At 41.6% G+C, this 22,086-nt stretch overlaps 1 protein-coding gene across 3 annotated transcripts in view; it reads right to left on the bottom strand.

Moving 5' to 3' along the window:
* Nucleotides 1-22,086, bottom strand: part of tgfbr3 (transforming growth factor, beta receptor III) — a 215,115-nt gene that overhangs the window by 12,624 nt on the left and 180,405 nt on the right. For 2 of the 3 annotated variants that reach the window (XM_060919731.1, XM_060919732.1), the window contains exons 13-16: nt 16,593-16,862; nt 14,790-14,943; nt 923-955; nt 218-325 (exon numbers count right to left, since the gene is read on the bottom strand). In XM_060919731.1, the coding sequence (XP_060775714.1) occupies nt 218-325; nt 923-955; nt 14,790-14,943; nt 16,593-16,862 (565 nt within the window). The remainder of the gene's footprint in view (nt 1-217; nt 326-922; nt 956-14,789; nt 14,944-16,592; nt 16,863-22,086) is intronic. The other variant, XM_060919733.1, reaches the window with a different exon arrangement.

The raw sequence follows: 22,086 nt of genomic DNA, 5'->3' as shown, positions 1-22,086 counted from the left end.
AAACAGGAAGTAGTTACATTACAGTGAGCCTTATGTTATTGTTATTATTCTGTCAGCACTGAGTAGCTTTCCCATGATCAAACTTTTCCCCATTTCCTGTTTTGACAGAATGATAACCTTCTGTAACCTTCTATTAGAAATGCATGAACAGGGAAAATCCAGGTCAGGTGTATGAGTGTGTGAGCTCTCCAATTCAGTGATGAAGGCCGACTCTCACCTGTGTGTGAATAGATGAACCAGAGAGCTCCTGTAAGGAGAGCTCCTATGACAAAGGCTGCAAAGGCGATGCCCACCACAGTTGGAGTGTCCAGTACATACATGTGAGCTATGAGAGAAGATTTAATATAGCATGTCAAATACCGATAAACATTCAAGGCAAAAAAAAAAAAAAAAGAATCACATGCAAAAACATTTCAGGAATGCCTGAAGCTTACAAAACATACAGACCCTTACAATGGTCTAAGTGCTTTTCCAGGTGGACCGTTCTTACTATTACAGAACTCATGGCCATGGGAAATTAGGATTTTTTTTTGTGTTCTTTTAATGTTTTAACATTTGTCCCAATTTAGCTGTGTCCGATTGATGAAATGCTTCGAAGCAGAATCAGTTGAATCAAGCTGCGCTCTGACACTGATGTTGTCGCTTGTGGATGTGGACATTTTCTTTATTCTGGGTTTGTTGGGGGTTTTTTTGTGGTGTTTTTATAATGTTTTGTCCACGTCACCATATTACATTTGTTTAAATGTATTTCAGTATATCCTGTTTTCGGTCAACAAGACACCTATTATAGACTCGGGTAATTCTGTAGAATAAGAAACCATTCTCGGTAATGAACTCAAACGTTTGGAGCCCATGTACTTTTAGACTACAATCTACTGTATAACAAGTCTTTATGAAGTACGGTATGAGAACGTACAAATACCTGGAGGCAGTTGGGGCTTGTTGGTTATGGGATCTGAAAAAATGAAAAGAAACAAACCTGGTTAAAACACAAGAATACACATTTAAAATCAACCCATACAGTAACTAGTGCAATGACAGAGCAGAGTGAGCTTCACTCTCATCACAGCAGATGGCACAAATTCCTCTGAAAAGTCACATGTGGTTTGGAATTGAGCACACAGGAACCTGCAGAGATACAAAAGCTGGCAGAAGCTCCTCATTCCAGAGAACAGGCCAAACCCCTGAGCGACTGCTCTGCCTGGTGAGCCGAGTGGATGGGTTTCAGGCCTCTAATTAGCTCTAATGATCTCTGATCAGGCTGCACAATAGTTCCTGTGTAGCTGCAGGCATCAGGGTCACACTGGCACAGTGCCACAAGCTGGGCACAAAGGCAGCTATTCTGGGAGGAACACCTTTAGGTTTTCATCTATGCTGATGGCCGATGACAGACTGTCAATGGAAAACTCTCACACACATACACACCCTATCCTCTCTGTCCAGCTTATAATGTGGAAAATGCAGTGCCATGCCATTAGCGCTCCTACATGAACTTGTGAAGGCAACTAGAAGGGAGTGGTAGAGTCCAGTACATTTCTCACCAAATCCAAAGAGCATGAGTGAATTCATCACCGCAACGCTGCACAATCTACACATGCAACACACTAGAATCTTAACGAGAAAATAAATCCCAGAATCACTTCAAGAGATTAATGGAATGCTTCACAAAGGCAGAGAACACAAAAGGCTAAATGATGAGTAGCTCCCTGAGAAACTGTCAGCTCTCCAGAACAGCACAGAGGTCTATTCACTCCTCCAAACATTTCAACTCCCAGCTCTGCTCCACCTAGCAGCTCTAATAAAGACATAAGCTGAGGGGATAGGCCCATGCAACTCACGATTCGGTCAGTGTTTCTGACCCAGAGTTTAAACACTTTCTTTCTATTCTCTCCTCCACCTTTTGTGGTCAGTTTGGATCTCAGCGGAGAAAGAAGGGAGGAGAATGACAAGTGAGGCTATGTGCATATGTCTGTATTCCAGCCAGCGCTAGAAGGTGGCCAAAATCTTTGCTTTGCTGAATGTTTAAGACTCCAAAACAACATTGTACGATACTTACTGAACTGCTTTCAATCTGGGCGAGTTGTAATATTGTTGTGGTGCTATATTTTCTATTATTATAAATACAAGACACTTTCTCGATGGAATAAAAACATTTATTTTTTTTCACGGTGCGGTTGCCATCAAATCCTACGTTCTGATTGGCTGGCGAGCAGGTCCGTATCCTATGATACGGACCCCAGTTACGGACCCCGGTTATGGACCTCTGGCGACTCGCTCGTTCACAACAACAACAAACATAGTAGAATTTTTTGTCAACATTGATCTTTTTTTCATAAGACTTATTTATAAGATTATCAAAAATCTTATAAATTGTTGCCAGCATTTCTCAGGAGAATAGCATTAATTTTACAGCATGGATATAGATAACGACAGTCTTCACAGTGAAAGTGAGTTTTACTACCCTGAGGAAGAAGAAATAAAAGAAAAAACATTTCAGGAGAAGGGGTGGCACGGTGGCGTAGTGGTTAGCGCTGTCGCCTCACAGCAAGAAGTTCTGGGTTCGAGCCCCGTGGCCGGCGAGGGCCTTTCTGTGCGGAGTTTGCATGTTGTCCGCGTGGGTTTCCTCCGGGTGCTCCGGTTTCCCCCACAGTCCAAAGACATGCTGGTTAGGTTAATTGGTGGCTCTAAATTGACCGTGAGTGTGAATGGTTGTTTGTCTCTGTGTCGGCCCTGTGATGACCTGGTGACTTGTCCAGGGTGTACCCCGCCTTTCGCCTGTAGTCAGCTGGGATAGGCTCCAGCTTGCCTGCGACCCTGTAGAACAGGATAAAGCAGCTAGAGATGATGAGATTTCAGGAGAAAGCTAAAAACTTATAACTTGCTAACGCCGAGCAAAAACATGGCTGAATCCTGAATGACTCCTATTTGTATAAATAGGGGACTACATAGGCAGCAAAATGTAGTTTTTTTCCTGCCATGGAAGTGCACTTGTATACCGAGGAGGAAGCCATTTGCATTACAGCCGTGAATGAGGATTCAAAATAGCATTAATTTTACATCATGGACAGTAATAACAACAGTGTTCACAGCGAAAATGCGTTTTACTACCCTGAGGAAGACAAAAGAAAAGAAAACATTTCAGGAGAAACCTAAAAACCTCTAACTTGCTAATGCCAAGCAAAAACATGGCTGAATCCTGAATGACTCAATTTTGTATAAATAGGGGACTACATAGGCGGCAAAATGTAGTTTTTTTTCCTGCCATGGAAGTGCACTTGTATACCGAGGAGGAAGCAATTTGCATTACAGCTGTGAATGAGGATTCAAAATGGCGGCTTGCCTCGGCTCGGCTTTCCCTTTCGGACGCTCTCATTTTCTGTTAGAATTTGGTAAAGAAAACAATAAATATATTATTTACCAGCTTAAGGTCGGTCCGTATGGTGAAATACCGTGACCTCGGTCTTGAATACTGACCGAGGCCCTCGGTCACAATATTTCACGATACGGACCTCCCAGCTGGTAAATAACATCTCATCTCATCTCATTATCTCTAGCCGCTTTATCCTGTTCTACAGGGTCGCAGGCAAGCTGGAGCCTATCCCAGCTGACTACGGGCGAAAGGCGGGGTACACCCTGGACAAGTCGCCAGGTCATCACAGGGCTGACACATAGACACAGACAACCATTCACACTCACATTCACACCTACGGTCAATTTAGAGTCACCAGTTAACCTAACCTGCATGTCTTTGGACTGTGGGGGAAACCGGAGCACCCGGAGGAAACCCACGCGGACACGGGGAGAACATGCAAACTCCACACAGAAAGGCCCTCGCCGGCCACGGGGCTCGAACCCGGACCTTCTTGCTGTGAGGCGACAGCGCTAACCACTACACCACCGTGCCGCCCCTGGTAAATAACATATTTATTTTATTCCCTTCTAGCGGGTTTCATTCATTTGGTTTGATAGCATGCAATATTGTTAGCATATCACTAATTCTACGTGTATTACATCACTCTACCCAATGGGGAATGAGCACTGAATATGGTTTACGATATTGCATGGTTGTCAAGACAACATTACGTCACACACTGGAGCTGATGCGAATATTCAATGAGAAAGTTTTCTGCTGCGCATGCACAGAAACATTTTTTTGTTCGTTGGCAGCGCCCACAGTAAACTGTTGCAGTGAATTGAAAATGCCAGAAGATACATATTACATGTAAAACTTCCACACTAGCGAGTGACCATGACAATCTGTAAACAAACATGGCTGCCAGGTTTGCTTCATTAAATACAGAAGATTTTGAGAGAATTTTGAAAGAGAAAGACGTGTTGAACACCGAAAGGCCCCTGTTCTTAACTTTTTGTAAAATATATAATTGTTCTGGGCGGCACGGTGGTGTAGTGGTTAGCACTGTCGCCTCACAGCGAGAATGTCCTGGGTTCGAGCCCAGCAGCAGACAAGGGCCTTTCTGTGTGGAGTTTGCATGTTCTCCCCGTGTCCGCGTGGGTTTCCTCCGGGTGCTCCGGTTTCCCCCACAGTCCAAAGACATGCAGGTTAGGTTAACTGGTGACTCTAAATTGACCGTAGGTGTGAATGTGAGTGTGAACGGTTGTCTGTGTCTATGTGTCAGCCCTGTGATGACCTGGCGACTTGTCCAGGGTGTACCCTGCCTCTCGCCCATAGTCAGCTGGGATAAGCTCCAGCTTGCCTGCAACCCTGCACAGGATAAGCGGCTACAGATAATGGATGGATGGATATAATTGTTCCACCGAATGTGTATGTACCATACTAATAATATTGGCTGGCTTTTTTTTGTGGTACGTATATCAGATATATTCCATTCAGCTAGCATGATATTGAACTCGTCTTTGACTTGTTCAGTATCATGCTAGCTGGATGGATTATATCTGATATACCACTGAATGCCAGTCAATATTATTTAAATATAATATACACCCTCTATAAAACTACTTACTTGGAAAAAATATATCATGTTGCTTTGTTGTATTAATTACCTCTGCCAACTTTGTTGGAGGAGGTTATGTTTTTGCCTCCGTTTTTGTTTGTTTGTCTGTTTGCAACGTAACTCAATGTAGTGAACGAATTTCGATGAAATTTTGTTGAATGATGGGCCATGGGCCAAGGAACAATTGATTACAATTGATTTTGATGCCAATCCGGATATGTATGTAGATCCAGGATCCAGATATGTTTGTGGACCCAGGATTGTTTTTTTGTCTGTTCCCAATGTAACTCAAAAACTAGTGAACGGATTTTGATGAAATTTTGAAAAAAGGTGAGCCATGGGCCAAGGAGCAATTGATTAGACTGTGATGCAAATCCAGATATGTACGTAAACATAGTAAACACCTGCATATTCTAATGCGTGGCTTGGCAGAGGTATACACTCTACAGAGTGCCTTTTTAGTTAACATTAGCAGTAATTGCCCATGAACCTGATTTCCTCTGAATGGTTCTCTTCGAGGTCATGTACCATACAATCGAAACTCCCGGGCAAGTGGGGGAGGGGATTCCCCGCTGAGGATGCGTGCAGTGTGTTAGCGCGAGCATGTAGCCTATGGGAAATGAATAGTGTATTGGATTAGCACTAATCCCATGTTTTGGAAAATGAAAAATGTTGTCTTGGGCTGCTCTGGGGTGTCACCAATTCATGTGCAAAGTAATGTGCGTCCAGCTGTGTCGATTTGCACAGGTGAACAGACAGAGAGACAGACAGACCTTCCGTTAGTAGTATAGATTGAAACAGTCCAGTACTGTATTATGAATTCCCACTCTGAAGCTTTCACTAGTTCTTAATCTCACTGTCAGGCCTGGAAAGATACATACTGTATGTACATACAAAGTAAAGTTTAACGCTGAGTAGATTTTGTTTGTTTTTATCACTGGATGTTTCACGTTATATTCATTTAAAGACATGGACAGTAAATCATCACGACTACTAGAGTATTAAGTCTACCATAAGAATTCGTTTAATGCAAAATTGAAAGACAAACACTCACCTGCCATTTTCTTAGGAACACAAGTGCATCTGTTCATTCTTGAGTTATCCAAGCAGCCAATCATGTCATCCAGAAACAAGTTAAAAACTTCAGTTAATATGGAAAAGCTATTATCTCAGTGACTTTGACAGTGGCGAAGTTGGTGCCAGGCAGGCTGGTTTGAGTATTTCAGAAACTGCTGATCTCCTGGGTTTTTCATGCACAACATCCAGTGAGTGGCAGGTCTGCAGAGCAAAACATTTCATTGATGAGAGGTTAGAGGAGAATAACCTGACTGGTTCAATGCTGATAGGAAGGCAGCTGACAGAATCTGGGCAGTAGAAGATTGGCAAAACATCATCTGGTCTTTTTCCAATCATTAACTGTCCAATTTCTGTGAACCTGTGCCAAGTGTAGCCTCAGATTCCTATGCTTGGCTAACAGGAGCTAAACCTGATGTGGTCTTCTGTTGTCATTGCCCATTCACCTCACAGTTTGACATGTTGTGTATTCTGAGGTGCATTTCTTCTCATCACAGTTGTACCAGTCTGGCGTTCTCCTCTGACCACGATCGCACCATTCTGTGTAAACTATAGTGTGTGTGAAAATCCCAGGAGATCAGCAGTTTCTAAAATACTCAAGCCAGCCTGCCGGACACCGTTTACCATACTAAGTTCAAATCCCTGCGGTTACATTATTTCCTCATTCTGATGTTTGATGTGAAAATTAACGAAAGCTCTTTTGCTGAAACGGGATGTTTTTATGCGCTGCGCTGTTTCCACATGATTGGCTGACGGGAAAATAGAGAATGAACAGTTGCACAGGTGTTCCTAATAAAGTGCTCACTGAGTGTGTATTGTAAATCACACCATTTGCTAGAAGTCGTAAAGTGTTCTTGTTCAGAAATATGTTGTATAAGATTACATTAAATATACAAAGTATATTTATCTTTGCATTACATAAAGAGGAGTTAATATTTTGATGATATCTCATGGAAATGCCCCATCACGTTTTAAATCTATTACACAATGAATATTGAACTGAAGCTTGACTTTAAAAAAAAAAAAAAATTATATCGCAAATCAAATCTCAAGCACAGTATCTGCCAGAAAAATCGCCAGTATATCTCATCTCATTATCTCTAGCCGCTTTATCTTTCTACAGGGTCGCAGGTAAGCTGGAGCCTATCCCAGCTGACTACGGGCGAAAGGTGGGGTACACCCTGGACAAGTCGCCAGGTCATCACAGGGCTGACACATAGACACAGACAACCATTCACACTCACGGTCAATTTAGAGTCACCAGTTAACCTAACCTGCATGTCTTTGGACTGTGGGGGAAACCGGAGCACCCGGAGGAAACCCACGCGGACACGGCGAGAACATGCAAACTCCGCACAGAAAGGCCCTCGCCGTCCACGGGGCTCGAACCCGGACCTTCTTGCTGTGAGGCGACAGCGCTAACCACTACACCACCGTGCCGCCCTCGCCAGTATATATTTTTCACAAATCGTTCAGCCCTATCTATGCAGTACTAAAACCAGTATTTGGTCAGCATGCCCAAATGGCCCCCTTTGAGTTGTAGATCAGCCTCCAGCATTGGGATACTATCCAGCATGAACTGCTCGGCCTTTTCAGAAGGAGCCTGTTTTCTTTGCCATCCCTGCATAAGAGATGTCTTTGTCTTCAAAGCATACCTTGGAGACTTTATTACGCCTACATCATATTTGTGTTTTTCTAATCCTCACCAGGGAACGAGAGGTCACAGTTCCAGCAAATTAAACATTATCCCTTCATGAGTAAAGTATCTGCAAATTCTGCACTACTGATTCAGACAGAATTCAACTTCATAGCAGGTATGGGACTGAGGAGTCTTTTTGAAAGTGTGATCTGATCTGTACTGAAGAATCGCCAGCATACACGCTGCTTGACCACAACCACACAAACGAGGCTAGTAAGTCACGAAGAGATTCACATAAGCATCATTTATCAACTAGATCTGAGTGAGGTTAATGAACTAATTTCTGGTCACCATGCCTCATTTCCTATAGGCATCAAAATGGATGATTAGCATGCTGAAATCTTCAGCAATGCTATGAGTCAGAGTTGGCTCACTCTTCGTGCACTCCAAAAGCACAGTGTAACTGGGCCAAGAGTGAAGAGCAGGCTGAAATCAGCCAGGCTCAGATTAGATCATTATTATTATAAAGACATGATGCTCGGCACCTATCCAGATCTCCTGTAGAGCAAAAGGAGACCCAAATGGACAGTTCCCCAAGTATACGTCATATCAGGGCTCCAAGCTGACTTGGTGAAGTCTGTACTCAAGAGTGAATTCAGATCTGATGTGATTAACCAGTTAATTATGATGTAAACCTCCATTACCACTATCACACGTGAGGTGCGAGACACCCCACATATAGTGACGGATTTCACAGATTGATTTTTTTTTAATTGCGATTAGTCCTTTAGTTATCAAACAACCCTTACTAATAGATTTTCCCACAAAAAACACCACGCTAATACGCTACCATGTACTAGCATGCTTGCTACCTGACAGAGTCTTGACCCTCATAACTGCAAATAAATCTCATCTCATCTCATTATCTGTAGCCGCTTTATCCTGTTCTACAGGGTCGCAGGTAAGCTGGAGCCTATCCCAGCTGACTACGAGCGAAAGACGGGGTACACCCTGGACAAGTCGCCAGGTCATCACAGGGCTTGCAAATAAATGATTTCATCTCAAAACAAAATGGGTGGACAACAGTTCAGCTCAGCTGTCATTGATTTTTGATCTTTCACACATGACATTAAGACTGTATTTTCATACAAGACAGCTACATAATGTTTGAGTAGATCAGAGGGATTGGATTTTAGGGTGTAAGATTGGCTGTTGCGGTGGCACGGTGGTGTAGTGGTTAGCGCTGTCGCCTCACAGCAAGAAGGTTCTGGGTTTGAGCCCGGTGGCCGGCGAGGGCCTTTCTGTGTGGAGTTTGCATGTTCTCCCCGTGTCCGCGTGGGTTTCCTCCGGGTGCTCCGGTTTCCCCCACAGTCCAAAGACATGCAGGTTAGGTTAACTGGTGGCTCTAAATTGACCATAGGTGTGAATGTGAGTGTGAATGGTTGTTTGTTTCTATATGCAGCCCTGCGATGACTTGTCCAGGGTGTACCCCGCCTTTCGCCCATAGTCAGCTGGGATAGGCTCCAGCTTGCTTGCAACCCTGCACAGGATAAGCGGCTACAGAGAATGGATGGATGGATTGGATGCTACACACCTCACACCACAAGATCTTTTTGGGAAGATGATACAACTGTATGTGCAACTTTACATTTATTTTTAACCCAAATACACAAATTGCTCTTACACTGGTAGATAGCAATTTAAAAAAGGCCAAGCTGCTAAAAAAATATTAAATGCTATATTAATTAAGTGTAATTAATGCTCTGAATCCCAGTGCTCCATGGAAACTGGGTGCAGATCTTACATAAAACTTAAAAATAACAAACATCAGAACATTATTAGAAAGTGTGTGTGGGGGGAGTTTTACAAGGGAGGGGTGATATCTGACATTTGTTTTAATGACAAGCTGTAAAAAACGACATGGCTGTCATGAAACAGGCAACAAACAAATCAGCCTTGTACACCACACCACAGCATGGCATGACCACTTTTCTATGGGATACAACCATCTGAGATCAATAAACCCATTTCTGTTCGTCATGCCCCATTTCCTAATGTATGACTATGCATTACGTCAAGCCTTTCTCTGGCTGTGCTCCCGAACCCAACACACACTCCTCTGTTCCGTTAGAGCATCCCTCTCTCTCCCACTCCATCACTGTATCCTCCCTCTCTGTGTGCCGGGAAGAGGACTGCCTCTGAGGATGGCTAAATGAAACCAACTGCTCTTTTTCCATTCTGTCCAGGACAAATCAGCATCGCTGGGCCCCCTGCTCCGTTTTTCTAAATCAACCACATATGGCATGGACAGTTCATTCAATAAATACACACAATACACTACCCCACACTAACATACTCCAGATGGAGTAATGGCTGTTTCTCAATATGCGTTTTATTTTGTTCCTGCATTCTTGCGTACTCGTTTGACGTCATCTTCCTCTGTCCAAGACAAGTTTGTTACAGAAGAACATAAGAATCAAGAAAGACTGATATGAAAGGGAAAGAATTATGATACAAATCAGTAACACCGTTGTCAAAGCCTAATACTGAGGTTTGTTCTGATTTTTGTCAGAAGGAACACCCAGGTAGTGAAGTCAAGTGAATGTAACTTCAGGGGGAATTGTTTCTGCGAAGGCAACTTAACAACCGTGGTAATTATAGTTAGCTCAGTAACCAGCTAAGTTAACAAGGTGAATGAGTGATAAGATAACTCGCAACCTCCTGTAGTAAATACAGCTAGCTAAACTACCAGAATGAAAGTTTAGGTTTCAGGAAACTTGGCTTAATCCTGTGATAAATATACAATACCAAAAGTTTGGACACCCCTACTCATTCATAGGTTTTTCTCTATTTTGACTCTTTTCTACATTGTAGAACAATACTGAAGACATCAAAACTATGAAATAACATATGGAACATATATGGAATTATGTAGTAAACAAAAATTGAGTGCTAAAAAAACAGAACAAAATATTTTTCATATTTTAGATTCTTCAAAGGGGCGGCACGGTGGTGTAGTGGTTAGCGCTTTCGCCTCACAGCAAGAAGGTCCGGGTTCAGCTGGGATAGGCTCCAGCTTGCCTGCGACCCTGTAGAAGGATAAAGCGGCTAGAGATAATGAGATGAGATGAGATTCTTCAAAGCTAAGTTTACCGTTTACCTTTCGCGCCACTGGTTTACATCTTGCACCAAACGGTAAACTTCAAAGCTAAGTTTACCATTTGCCTCTCGTGCCACCGTTTACCTTGATGACGCTTTACACACTATTCAAATCAAATCAAAGTCCTTCCCATGCCATGTGGTGCATAGGGCGCCACCGATCTCCATAGCCCTCAGCCTCTCGCCTATTACATAGCTAGAGTTACAGTGGGTGGGTGGGTGGGTGGGGGGTTCACAAGAGTTTGACTCCCCACTCGCATCTGTATTGCAGCGTGCCTTGCCAGACACCAGTAGGTACCATTTTTACGATGGTCTTTGGTATGACCCAACCATGAGTAGAACTTGCAATCTCCCAATCGAGAGGCGGACACGCTAACCACTAGGCCAACTCGTGGTTCTTTTTTGTGGTATTTTGTTGTAAATATTTTATGGTAAACAAAAAAAGTGTTAAAAAAATAAAACATGTTTTATATTTTAGATTCTTCAAAGTAGCCAGCGTTTACCTTGATGACGCTTTGTACACTATTGTCATTATCTTAACCAGCTTCATGAGGTAGTCACCTGGAATGCTTTTCAATTAACACGCGTGCCACGTCAAAAGTTAATTAGTGGAACTTCTTGCTTTCTTAATGCATTTGAGATCAAAAAGTAAATAGTAAATAATAAACATACAGTAAATAGCCCTATTCCACAACTGTAGTAATCCATATTATGTCAATAACTGCTCGAATAAGTAAAGAGAAACAACATCCATCATTACTTGAAGACATGACATCACTTTTAATGAATAAAAATAAAGAAAAAAATGAATTAGAAGGTGTGTCCAAACTTTTGACTGGTACTGTAGCTAGCTAAACTAACACAGTGAATGATTAGTGGTAAGATAAGTTCATCCTGTGGTAATCACAGCGACATAATTTAAGCTTGAATTTTAGTGGTAAGGTAACTTAGATACCTCTAGCGGTAATTATAAAAGTGCAACTAAATAACTAATAATCAGTAAATTCCTTGTTCCCTCTAAATGAGTCACAACTCCCATTCACAGCTGGAAGCTGCTCACACTCACCTTATAGTCAAGTAACATGGGAGTGTTTTTCCTTTCTTGTGTACTTTGCTCTAAATGTGACAATATGATTTTTGGTATCATTAATATTTAACATGAGTTTAAGAATTAATATAAATTATTATTATACATACAAGCCACTTTTTACATGGAATAAAAACGTATTCTATTCCCTTCTAGCGGGTTTATTAATGACATGCGTTATTGTTATCATATCGTTTATCCTCCATGTATTACGCCACTCTCCCCAATGCAGAATGAGCGTGCCATATTGTTATAATATTGCACGTTGTCAAGACAACACGACATCACACATCGGAGCTCATGCGAAGACAAATTTTGTCCAGTGACAAAATTTTTCTGCTGCGCATGCACACAATAATTTCTTTGTCAGCCAGGAAAGAGAGAAGATCCAATGCTAGGTTTAAGCAGTAAATAAATAAACTGAAAACTGAGACTAAAGACGCACTGAGCACCTGAAAGGCTACCAAAACTTCATGATGTATTCTTCATGCATATTTACAAGAGAAAAACATACCAACGGACATTGAAAAACTGGAAAAGACAGCAATAGCGGAAATATTGTCAAAGTTCTACGTGGAAGTGAGGAAGAGTGACGGAGACTTTTACAAGAGGACTTCACTTGTGGACTTCACTCAGCAAAGCCCTTTTGTTTTGAATAACTGCAATGTAACAATTAACTCCTACCAAAAGTAACTTTGAACTTGAACGGTCAACCTGTATATAGCTTGTATATAAGTTGAGTTGCTGTTCAGGCTTTTTGGACTCCTACCATTTTTATTGTTAGAACTTTGACTTTGTACATGTACAGTGGTGCTTGAAAGTTTGTGAACCCTTTAGAATTTTCTATATTTCTGCATAAATAGGACCTAAAACATCATCAGATATTCACACAAGTCCTAAAAGTAGATAAAGAGAACCCAGTTAAACAAATGAGACAAAATTATTATACTTGGTCATTTACTTATTGAGGAAAATGATCTAATATTACATATCTGTGAGTGGCAAAAGTATGTGAACCTCTAGGATTAGCAGTTAATTTGAAGGTGAAATTAGAGTCAGGTGTTTTCAATCAATGGGATGACAATCAGGTGTGAGTGGGCACCCTGTTTTATTTAAAGAACGGGGATCTATCAAAGTCTGATCTTCACAACACATGTTTGTGGAAGTGTATCATGGCATGAACAAGGGAAATTTCTGAGGACCTTAGAAAAAGCGTTGTTGATGCTCATCAGACTGGAAAAGGTTACAAAACCATCTCTAAAGAGTTTGGACTCCACCGATCCACAGTCAGACAGATTGTGTACAAATGGAGGAAATTCAAGACCGTTGTTACCCTCTCCAGGAGTGGTCGACCAACAAAGATCACTCCAAGAGCAAGGCGTGTAATAGTTCGCGAGGTCACAAAGGACCCCAGGGTAACTTCTAAGCAACTGAAGGCCTCTCTCACATTGGCTAATGTTAATGTTCATGAGTCCACCATCAGGAGAACACTGAACAACAAATGGTGTGCATGGCAGGGTTGCAAGAAGAAAGCCACTGCTCTCCAAAAAGAACATTGTTGCTCGTCTGCAGTTTGCTAAAGATCATGTGGTCAAGCCAGAAGACTATTGGAAAAATGTTTTGTGGACGGATGAGACTAAAATAGAACTTTTTGGTTCAAGTGAGAACCGTTATGTTTGGAGAAAGGAAAACACTGCATTCCAGCACAAGAACCTTATCCCATTTGTGAAACATGGTGGTGGTAGTATAATGGTTTGGGCCCGTTTTGCTGCATCTGGCCCAGGACGGCTTGCCATCATTGATGGAACAATGAATTCTGAATTATACCAGCGAATTCTAAAGGAAAATGTCAGGACATCTGTCCATAAACTGAATCTCAAGAGAAGGTGGGCCATGCAGCAAGACAACGACCCTAAGCACGCAAGTCATTCTACCAAAGAATGGTTAAAGAAGAATAAAGTTAATGTTTGGGAATGGCCAAGTCAAAGTCCTGACCTTAATCCAATCAAAATGTTGTGGAAGGACCTGAAGCGAGCAGTTCACATGAGGAAACCCACCAACATCCCAGAGTTGAAGCTGTTCTGTATGGAGGAATGGGCTAAAATTCCTCCAAGCCGGTGTGCAGGACTGATCAACAGTTACCGGAAACATTTAGTTGCAGTTATTGCTGCACAAGGGGGTCACACCAGATACTGAAAGCAAAGGTTCACATACTTTTGCCACTCACAGATATGTAATATTAGATCATTTTCCTCAATAAGTAAATGACCAAGTATAATAATTTTGTCTCATTTGTTTAACTTGGTTCTCTTTATCTACTTTTAGGACTTGTGTGAAAATCTGATGATGTTTTAGGTCATATTTATGCAGAAATATAGAAAATTCTAAAGGGTTCACAAACTTTCAAGCACCATTGTACATTGGATTGACAGAACATTGAATTACATTCGATCAGAATCAGCATTCAATATTGGTAAGTTACCCCCCTGTTCTTAACTTTTTGTAAAATCTATAACTGTTCCATCGAATGTGTATGTATGATAATAATAATATAGGCTGGCTTTTTACGTGGTATATCAGATATATTCCATTCAGCCAACATGATACTGAATGCATCTTTGACTCGATATATCACTCAAAACCAGCCAATATTATTTAAATATTTAATTGACATCAATATCTACATATCTTTTCTTGTAAATTTACAACTTTAATCTTGGAAATTGAGGTTGTTTTTAATAATCCCAGTTCTGTAATTTTTTTTTAAATCTAATGTGTTAGAATTAAATCACTCAGTTAAACAGACACTATTTAACTTGTGACATGTGATAGCCTTCTCTATCTAACTAAGTCTTACCAGGCATTTTTTTGTTTGTGTACCCAATATTGATATCATCACCACCTTCATCACTGATGACCACCAGTGGCTTTGTGGAGGTTTTGCTGTTCATCATCATTTTGATAATGGTTTCCCCACTGACAGATGTGCAGGCCTCGTTAGGATGCATACACTGCATGGAGAGAAAGAAAACAAATGGCTGTAATCTGAGTGCAATCCCCAACATACAACACAGCACCATCATATATATTCAGGAAATGAAAAATACCACATGCCTCAACAAAGAGCAGAAATAGCATTTTGTTTGATGTTTGATCATTTTAGTCAGGAGGTCAGATTAAAAACGGACATATGGTATGTATGGCATAAATACGGGGCAAAAAAATCAAAACCATCTGAATTGTTAGTTTCTCTATTGTAGAGTAAAGTGAAAATGCTGCTTTGATCTGAAGAGTTTATATACACGTGATTCTGTTTAACATTTCACTGCACTTATGTCGGTCCAGACTGTACTCACTCAACAAGGTTAACCCGAGTCAACTGTGGCATGCACAACTCATACAGGACTCAGTCCTTTGAAAGACAAATTACTCCAGAGAACTGAAGGATCTCAATGTTCTAATCATTAAGGATTACTCACTTCTGTATTATTGCTCCTAGGTGTGTTCCGGTTGACTAATAACAGTCTAAAAGTATCATGGTTTATCAGATATCACTGTATCTCATCTCTCATCTCATTATCTCTAGCCGCTTTATCCTGTTCTACAGGGTCGCAGGCAAGCTGGAGCCTATCCCAGCTGACTACGGGCGAGAGGCGGGGTACACCCTGGACAAGTCGCCAGGTCATCACAGGGCTGACACATAGACACAGACAACCATTCACACTCACATTCACACCTACGCTCAATTTAGAGTCACCAGTTAACCTAACCTGCATGTCTTTGGACTGTGGGGGAAACCGGAGCACCCGGAGGAAACCCATGCGGACACGGGGAGAACATGCAAACTCCGCACAGAAAGGCCCTCGCCAGCCACGGGGCTCGAACCCGGACCTTCTTGCTGTGAGGCGACAGCGCTAACCACTACACCACCGTGCCGCCCCACTAATATCTTGATTAGAGAAATTTTTCAGGAGCAGAATTTCAAAATTCGGAGAAAACTGCTGCAATCCCACACATTTCAAAGAGGATTAACTATATCCAGGAAACTTTAATCGCCGATCAAGTTTGAGCATGTATTATCGATGGTAAGAGACAGAGCAGAATATATGCAGCATTTAACACAGTGATAAAGGACTGAGATGGAATGAAGAGAAGGAAATATCTGCGCTGAGATTTACATGTCCTGCTCTGGTGAAGAGAGGCCTGACTCTGGCAGCTGGAGCAGATTAACCAGTGCCAAGGTACTGACGTGAAAAGCAAACGTTCAGAATGAATGGGGCAGTCAACAGGGCAGCATGTGACAGAGCCAAAGTGTTCCCGCTCTCACTAGGAACCCTAATGAAAGGCGGCTATTTAGTTGTGTATACTAAACAAAATATTTTTGCCTCATCACCATTTGGATGTTGATTTACGGTTCCACAAGAGTTTTCTGGATGAAAAATCAAATCAGACTCAAAAACAAATGTAAGTTTGACTGAATAAGAAAGATTATGGGTGACTTTAAGACTTAGTTTGTTTAAACATTAAACGTCCGAGGAGAAATAAAACAAAGATGAGAGTAAAACAAGAACAGGGAAGGGAGGAAAAAAGAGAAAGACAGTGAAGAGGAGAGGAGGGGCAGAAAAGAGGAGAGATGATGAGGAAAAGTAAAGTTCCATACCTGTGGCAGTCCTGAATTCATGTTGTCTCTCTTCGAGCAGATGGACATCTCACAGTGCAGGAACAGCAAAGGTATCTTGAACTTTGACCTGAAGTTAAAGCTGAAGCGCTTCCTGTCCACTTTCGCAGGGTAGTAAAGGACAGACTCATCCTTGGGACAAATATTCTCAATGAGGACGTAATCAGACAGTACCTCATGATTAGAATTTGCAGAGATGAAGCATGTCTGAATCATGAAGCTCAGATCAGGATCTGCTTTAGTGGCTGAGATCTGCACAGAGAGAGAGAGAGAGAGAGTGTGATCATTTTTCGATAAGTGATTCATTCAATTTTTCATCGATTACATCTAAAAAGCAGTGTGTGTACTGCCAATCAAAGCCAAGAACTGTGCAGAGAAAACGATCATATGATACAGCAGCTCACTAACAACACTACACTATCTAACAAACACAAGCACAAACTACACACTCTCAACACAGCGTGGGCAAGATTAGAAGTAGGCTCATAAAAAATGAGAGTGTGAGTCAGCAGACACACACACACACTTCAAATCTATTCCAAATGGATGGTGTTTGTGTTCTTTGATATTTTGCGCTGTACCCTAATATGGTTAGGTCAATAAATCACACAGAATTAAATCTGAAAGTGAGATAGAAAGATAGCGATGGTGAACATGATGGACACAATGTTCTTTCTCAATATGGAGTGAAAACAGACTGATAAACTCTGCACTTTTGAGACATAAACAGTCGATTCATTGACTCACTGAGTCATACTGCTGTGTTAGTCCTACAGCTGACAATGTTGTAACACACACACACAGATGTCCATTAGTTTTACAGATGCAAACACTCTGAAGGAACATGTTCAAGACTCCTGACTTCCAAGAATCACAATTTATCATATGATTCAAAAGCACATTACATTAATGGCATTTAGCAGACACTCTTATCCAGAGCTTGGGGAGCTTACTCAAAGGCACTTCAGCCCAAGGGTGCAGATGGCACTGGGGACGGGGGGGACATGTCCCACCCAGATTTATAGTGACCCCTATCTGCCCCCCCCACCCACCGTCCCTACGTAAGGCACCAAACATAGGTAGCAAAAGTGAGGATTAATGTTCCGTTAGTTAGGCTAACTTACATTGCAGCACAAAGTTGAAATGGCAGCAGCAGTAGCCTTGTCTGTGATCAATCCACATTACACCAATTCAAGAAGGGGAAAGGCTGGAGCAGAGCCTTACAGAGTTGGGAAAGCAAGGTGTTCAATTTTCCACATAATTCTCGGTTAATAGCACTGCACAGCTGATCCATTTGATAGCAACGGTGTTTCTGCTACAACTAATGGTGCGTTCAGTTGTACTCGTAAGTTGGAAGTTTGAAGTCGGAAAAGCATTGAAATCTAGCATCTACCAGCATAAACGTTGGGGGTTTCGTTTCATTTCATTAACTGTCCATTTTTTTCGAATTCCATGTTCCATGATGTCCCAGTTTTAAACTGGGAAGCGGCGGAGAGATGCTTTTGGGACCTATTGAGTCTGCTTCGAGACGGTAAATTTGTTTAGCTGCAGAGGGAAATTTTTTTTCCGATCAATTTTGTTTATTGGAAAAATACTTTTTATTTTTATTTGTGTGAATCTGTTGTTCAAGTGTTTATACTTCTGTTTTCATACACATTTTATGTTTCTAATCATTTACATGAAGGCACGAGTGTGAATCATTTCAATTTTATTTTGTTATTAATTTTTGGACATTTCCCTTTTTGTTAGAAGTTACAGTTAAAGTTTCTGTGATGAGATTCTTCATCCTGCTGAGATCAGCAAATGTTTAAATAAAACATGCAGAAGACATGAAGTTTTGGAGCGTGATTAACATACCAGACAAATAACAATTTGATCATGTATGGCTAGTGTTGACCAGGTTGGCCTTTGTCTACCCATGTTCATTCAGTTAGAAAACTCACAATTCTAATCAGGGCCGTAACCAGGATTTTTCAAATACCGAGGTCAAACATTGCGATACATCTTATTTGCCAAAAAAAAAAATGTCCTAATATGGTGACTTTTCATACATTCTGGAAACGAGTCAAAATCACAAGCCTAACAAGATGAACATGTAGGTGAACATGTTTATTTTAACAATTTCAAAACTGCACGATCACAAAAGTATTTTGTGTGTGTGTGTGCGTGAGTGAGTGAGTGTGGGTGAGTGAGTGAGTGAGAGTTTGAGTGAGTGATGGAGAATGAGTGAGTGAGTGAGTGAGTGAGAATGAGTGAGTGAGTGAGTGAGTGAGTGAGTGAGTGAGAGTGACAACGCAATCTAGCCGAGCCTGAATGGACTTCAATTGCTTTTTAAAAAATATCTGCCCTTTTCAATAGCAAAATACTAGACGGTTATTGGACAAAACTGACTAAAACGCCACATTCGGAGACTGAGCCTCACTGGAGATGGGAGTCAATAAGAGGGGCGGGACAAGACTTCCCGAGAGGAGGCTCATCTCCAGCTGCTGATCGGAGGAGGAGCTGTGAACGCGGCTGCGCTGCTCATGATTGACAGAAAGCAGTCAGAGGTGGTACATCATGTTGTAAATAAAATGTGAACATAATAAGTTTGCTACCCGTTTTCATTTCCGTTCGAAAATACAACCAATGATCAAAACAATAGTGTCTTGTGTTCACGTTAGCCTATAGTCTGGTAAGTTAGCAAAATAGCTCAAGTCTCGTCAGTACCCAATAACTTCATAAACAACAGGTCACGACTGTCCAGCCTTTTCTGATCTGAAACGCACCAAATCAAATCGAGAGAGAGAATAAAAGAGTTTGTGATGCCTGGAAAATGAAAATCCTATCTAGCTAAGTGGCTTCCACTGTTGTTGCTTGAAATGCTAATTAAAATTGCACTGTTAATGATCACTGTTAATGCATTCCGGCACATAACTGTCAGTGACTGGCAAAATTAACTCACCTTCTTCCCTCTTTCTTTTTCTCTCACTTGCTGACTTTCCAAAGCTGAGTTTGGTTTGTTTTAGTGTAGTAGACTTCATCTTATGTCAATTTTCAGATTCCACGACTAATTGACAAACTGACTGGCTGCGGAGTCGGACCTTGATGAGAACACTTCTCAGCTCTTGTATATCCCGCGGTGCTGAGCTGACTATCGCGAGGCTGCCGAATATGAAATGTTTCCAATGTCGGATATTTCAGCTTCGTTTAAGAATGATTATGTGGACTTTATTTTTAGACAAACAAATGAGAACAGGGGGATGCAAGCTGAATTTAGAATTTTCCACCGATCAAAGTCAGAACGATTTTCATCATATATTAATTTCACATTTCTGAGTGAAAAAAAAAATACCGTGGGAAAAAAATGCAGAGGACATGACCTCGGTGTCCTCAATGGTAGTTACGGCCCTAATTCTAATGTATATTGAAGCTTCAGTTATGCATTTACACAAAATGGAATCATTTGCTGACAGCTCAGTCCCCCCCCAGTTCAAAAATCCGATCTGAGCCCCTGCTTCAGCTATTCCTGCTGGTCCAGGGAATCAAACCAGTGACCTTTTGGTCCCAAAGCTGCTTCCCTAACCATTAAGCCATGCCTTCCCCATTAGCACTTTTTCACTTTCAAACCATGGAGCTCTTCTTTTCTAAACCCAAACTTATCACCTTTTCGCACTCTACCCTGCTGCTCTAACTGCCTGAAAACTGTAAAGAGTCTTACACAAAAATAAATGAGAGACAAACAAGAGAAATCATCTGTGCTCTTAAGGAATATGTTCTTTTCAGCACCAGTACGCCAGCCATTCACTGCCTGTGGTCATTAAACTCAGTGCAGTGGTTAAATTATCTGTTTTTGACACTTGGTAAATCTACATTAAAGTCATAGGGGTCAGTGGGCAGCTTCCTAACCCAACAGTTCTACATGTACACCAATCAGCCATAACATTAAAACCACAATATTTGCAGTGTAGCAGGTTGCGTTATCCTGCTGAAAGATCCCACCACCGTTAGGGAATGTCATTGCCATGAAGGAGTGTACACGGTCTGGAACAATGTTTAGGTAGGCAGGATGTGTCAAAGTAACATTCACATGAATGCCAGGACCCAAGGTTTCCCAGCAGAACTTTGCCCAGAGCATCCACCAGCTTGCCTTCACATGAATGCCATGGCGCATCCTGGTGCCAACTCTTCCCCAGGTAAGCAACTCACGTGCACCCGACCATCCATATTATATAAAAGAAAATGTGATTCATCAGACCAGGCCAATTTTTTCCATTGCTCCACGGTCCAGTTCTGATGCTCATGTGCCCATTGTAGGTGACAGGGGTCAGCATGGGCACTCTGACAGGTCTTTGGCAGCCCCATAAGCAGTAATTAGAGATGCACTGTGTTTTTTGTTGTCTTTCTATCATAGCCAGCATTGATTTTTTCAGCAAGTTGTGCTACAGTAGCTCTTCCATGGGATCAGCCCAGATGGGCTAGCCTTCGCTCCTCACACACTTGGGCGCCCATGTCGCTGGTTCACTGGTTGTCCTTCCTTGGACAACTTTTGGTAGGTACTAACCACTGTATACCGGGAACACCCCACAAGACCTGCTGTTTTGGAGATGTGCTGACCCAGTCAATCAGCCATCACAATTTGGCTCTCGTTAAAGTAGTTCAGGTCCGTACGCTTGCCCATTTTTCCTGCTTCCAACACCTCAACTTCGATAACTGACTTTTCACTTGCTGCCTAATATTTCAACGTTATGGCTGATTGGCATTCTGGTGGCTGAACTGTAACTTCAGCTATATAGGCCCATGGGAACTTTAAGACACATGAAAAGCACTTTTTGACATGTTTATTCACTTCAGATAGAGAACAAAGTTTCAAAGCCATGATTCATGTCTTAGAGTCAGACTGAGAAAAAAAGCATCAAACTTGAAAGGATAAGCATCACAACGGACACAGGAGTGTGTAATATAACTAAATATTAAGAAAAACAAAGGATTAAAGTCAGAAATCTGAGTGTGTTCGCTTCTCATTCTGACCGAGACTGAACAATTACAGGCCCTCATGCATGTAAGAATAAAAGCGCGGTCCTGACTAGATTAAATGTTCACACAGCAGAGACTGCTCTTATTTGACAAGAGTGACAGTGAGCGACAGGCAGAAAGGCATGTTTACACACACACACACACACACACACACACACACCTAAATGCTCAGAAACACACGTCACCTGAATGTGACTGTGTTTAATGTGCCCAAATCATTAGTGCCAGAAAATGCCCTCAGACCCCAAAGCGTTAACAGCTTTGAAATATGAGACGAGTGTTACTGTGATCATAAGCCTGAGCTCATCCAAAAAGTTCAGCTAAATACGATATTTATACAATTGTCCTTGTCCCACAAATGTAGTACATATGCTAATGATTTGATGTTTGCTTCTTTAGGTTCGCAAAGTATCTACCTGGCTAACGTTGCTAACAAGTACAGTTATATTTACCAGATTAA

Source organism: Neoarius graeffei, chromosome 4 (genome assembly GCF_027579695.1).
Source record: "Neoarius graeffei isolate fNeoGra1 chromosome 4, fNeoGra1.pri, whole genome shotgun sequence".
Lineage (NCBI taxonomy): Eukaryota > Metazoa > Chordata > Actinopteri > Siluriformes > Ariidae > Neoarius > Neoarius graeffei.
The sequence above is the reverse complement of the archived record's forward strand: the minus strand, read 5'-3'. Positions and strand labels throughout refer to the sequence as shown.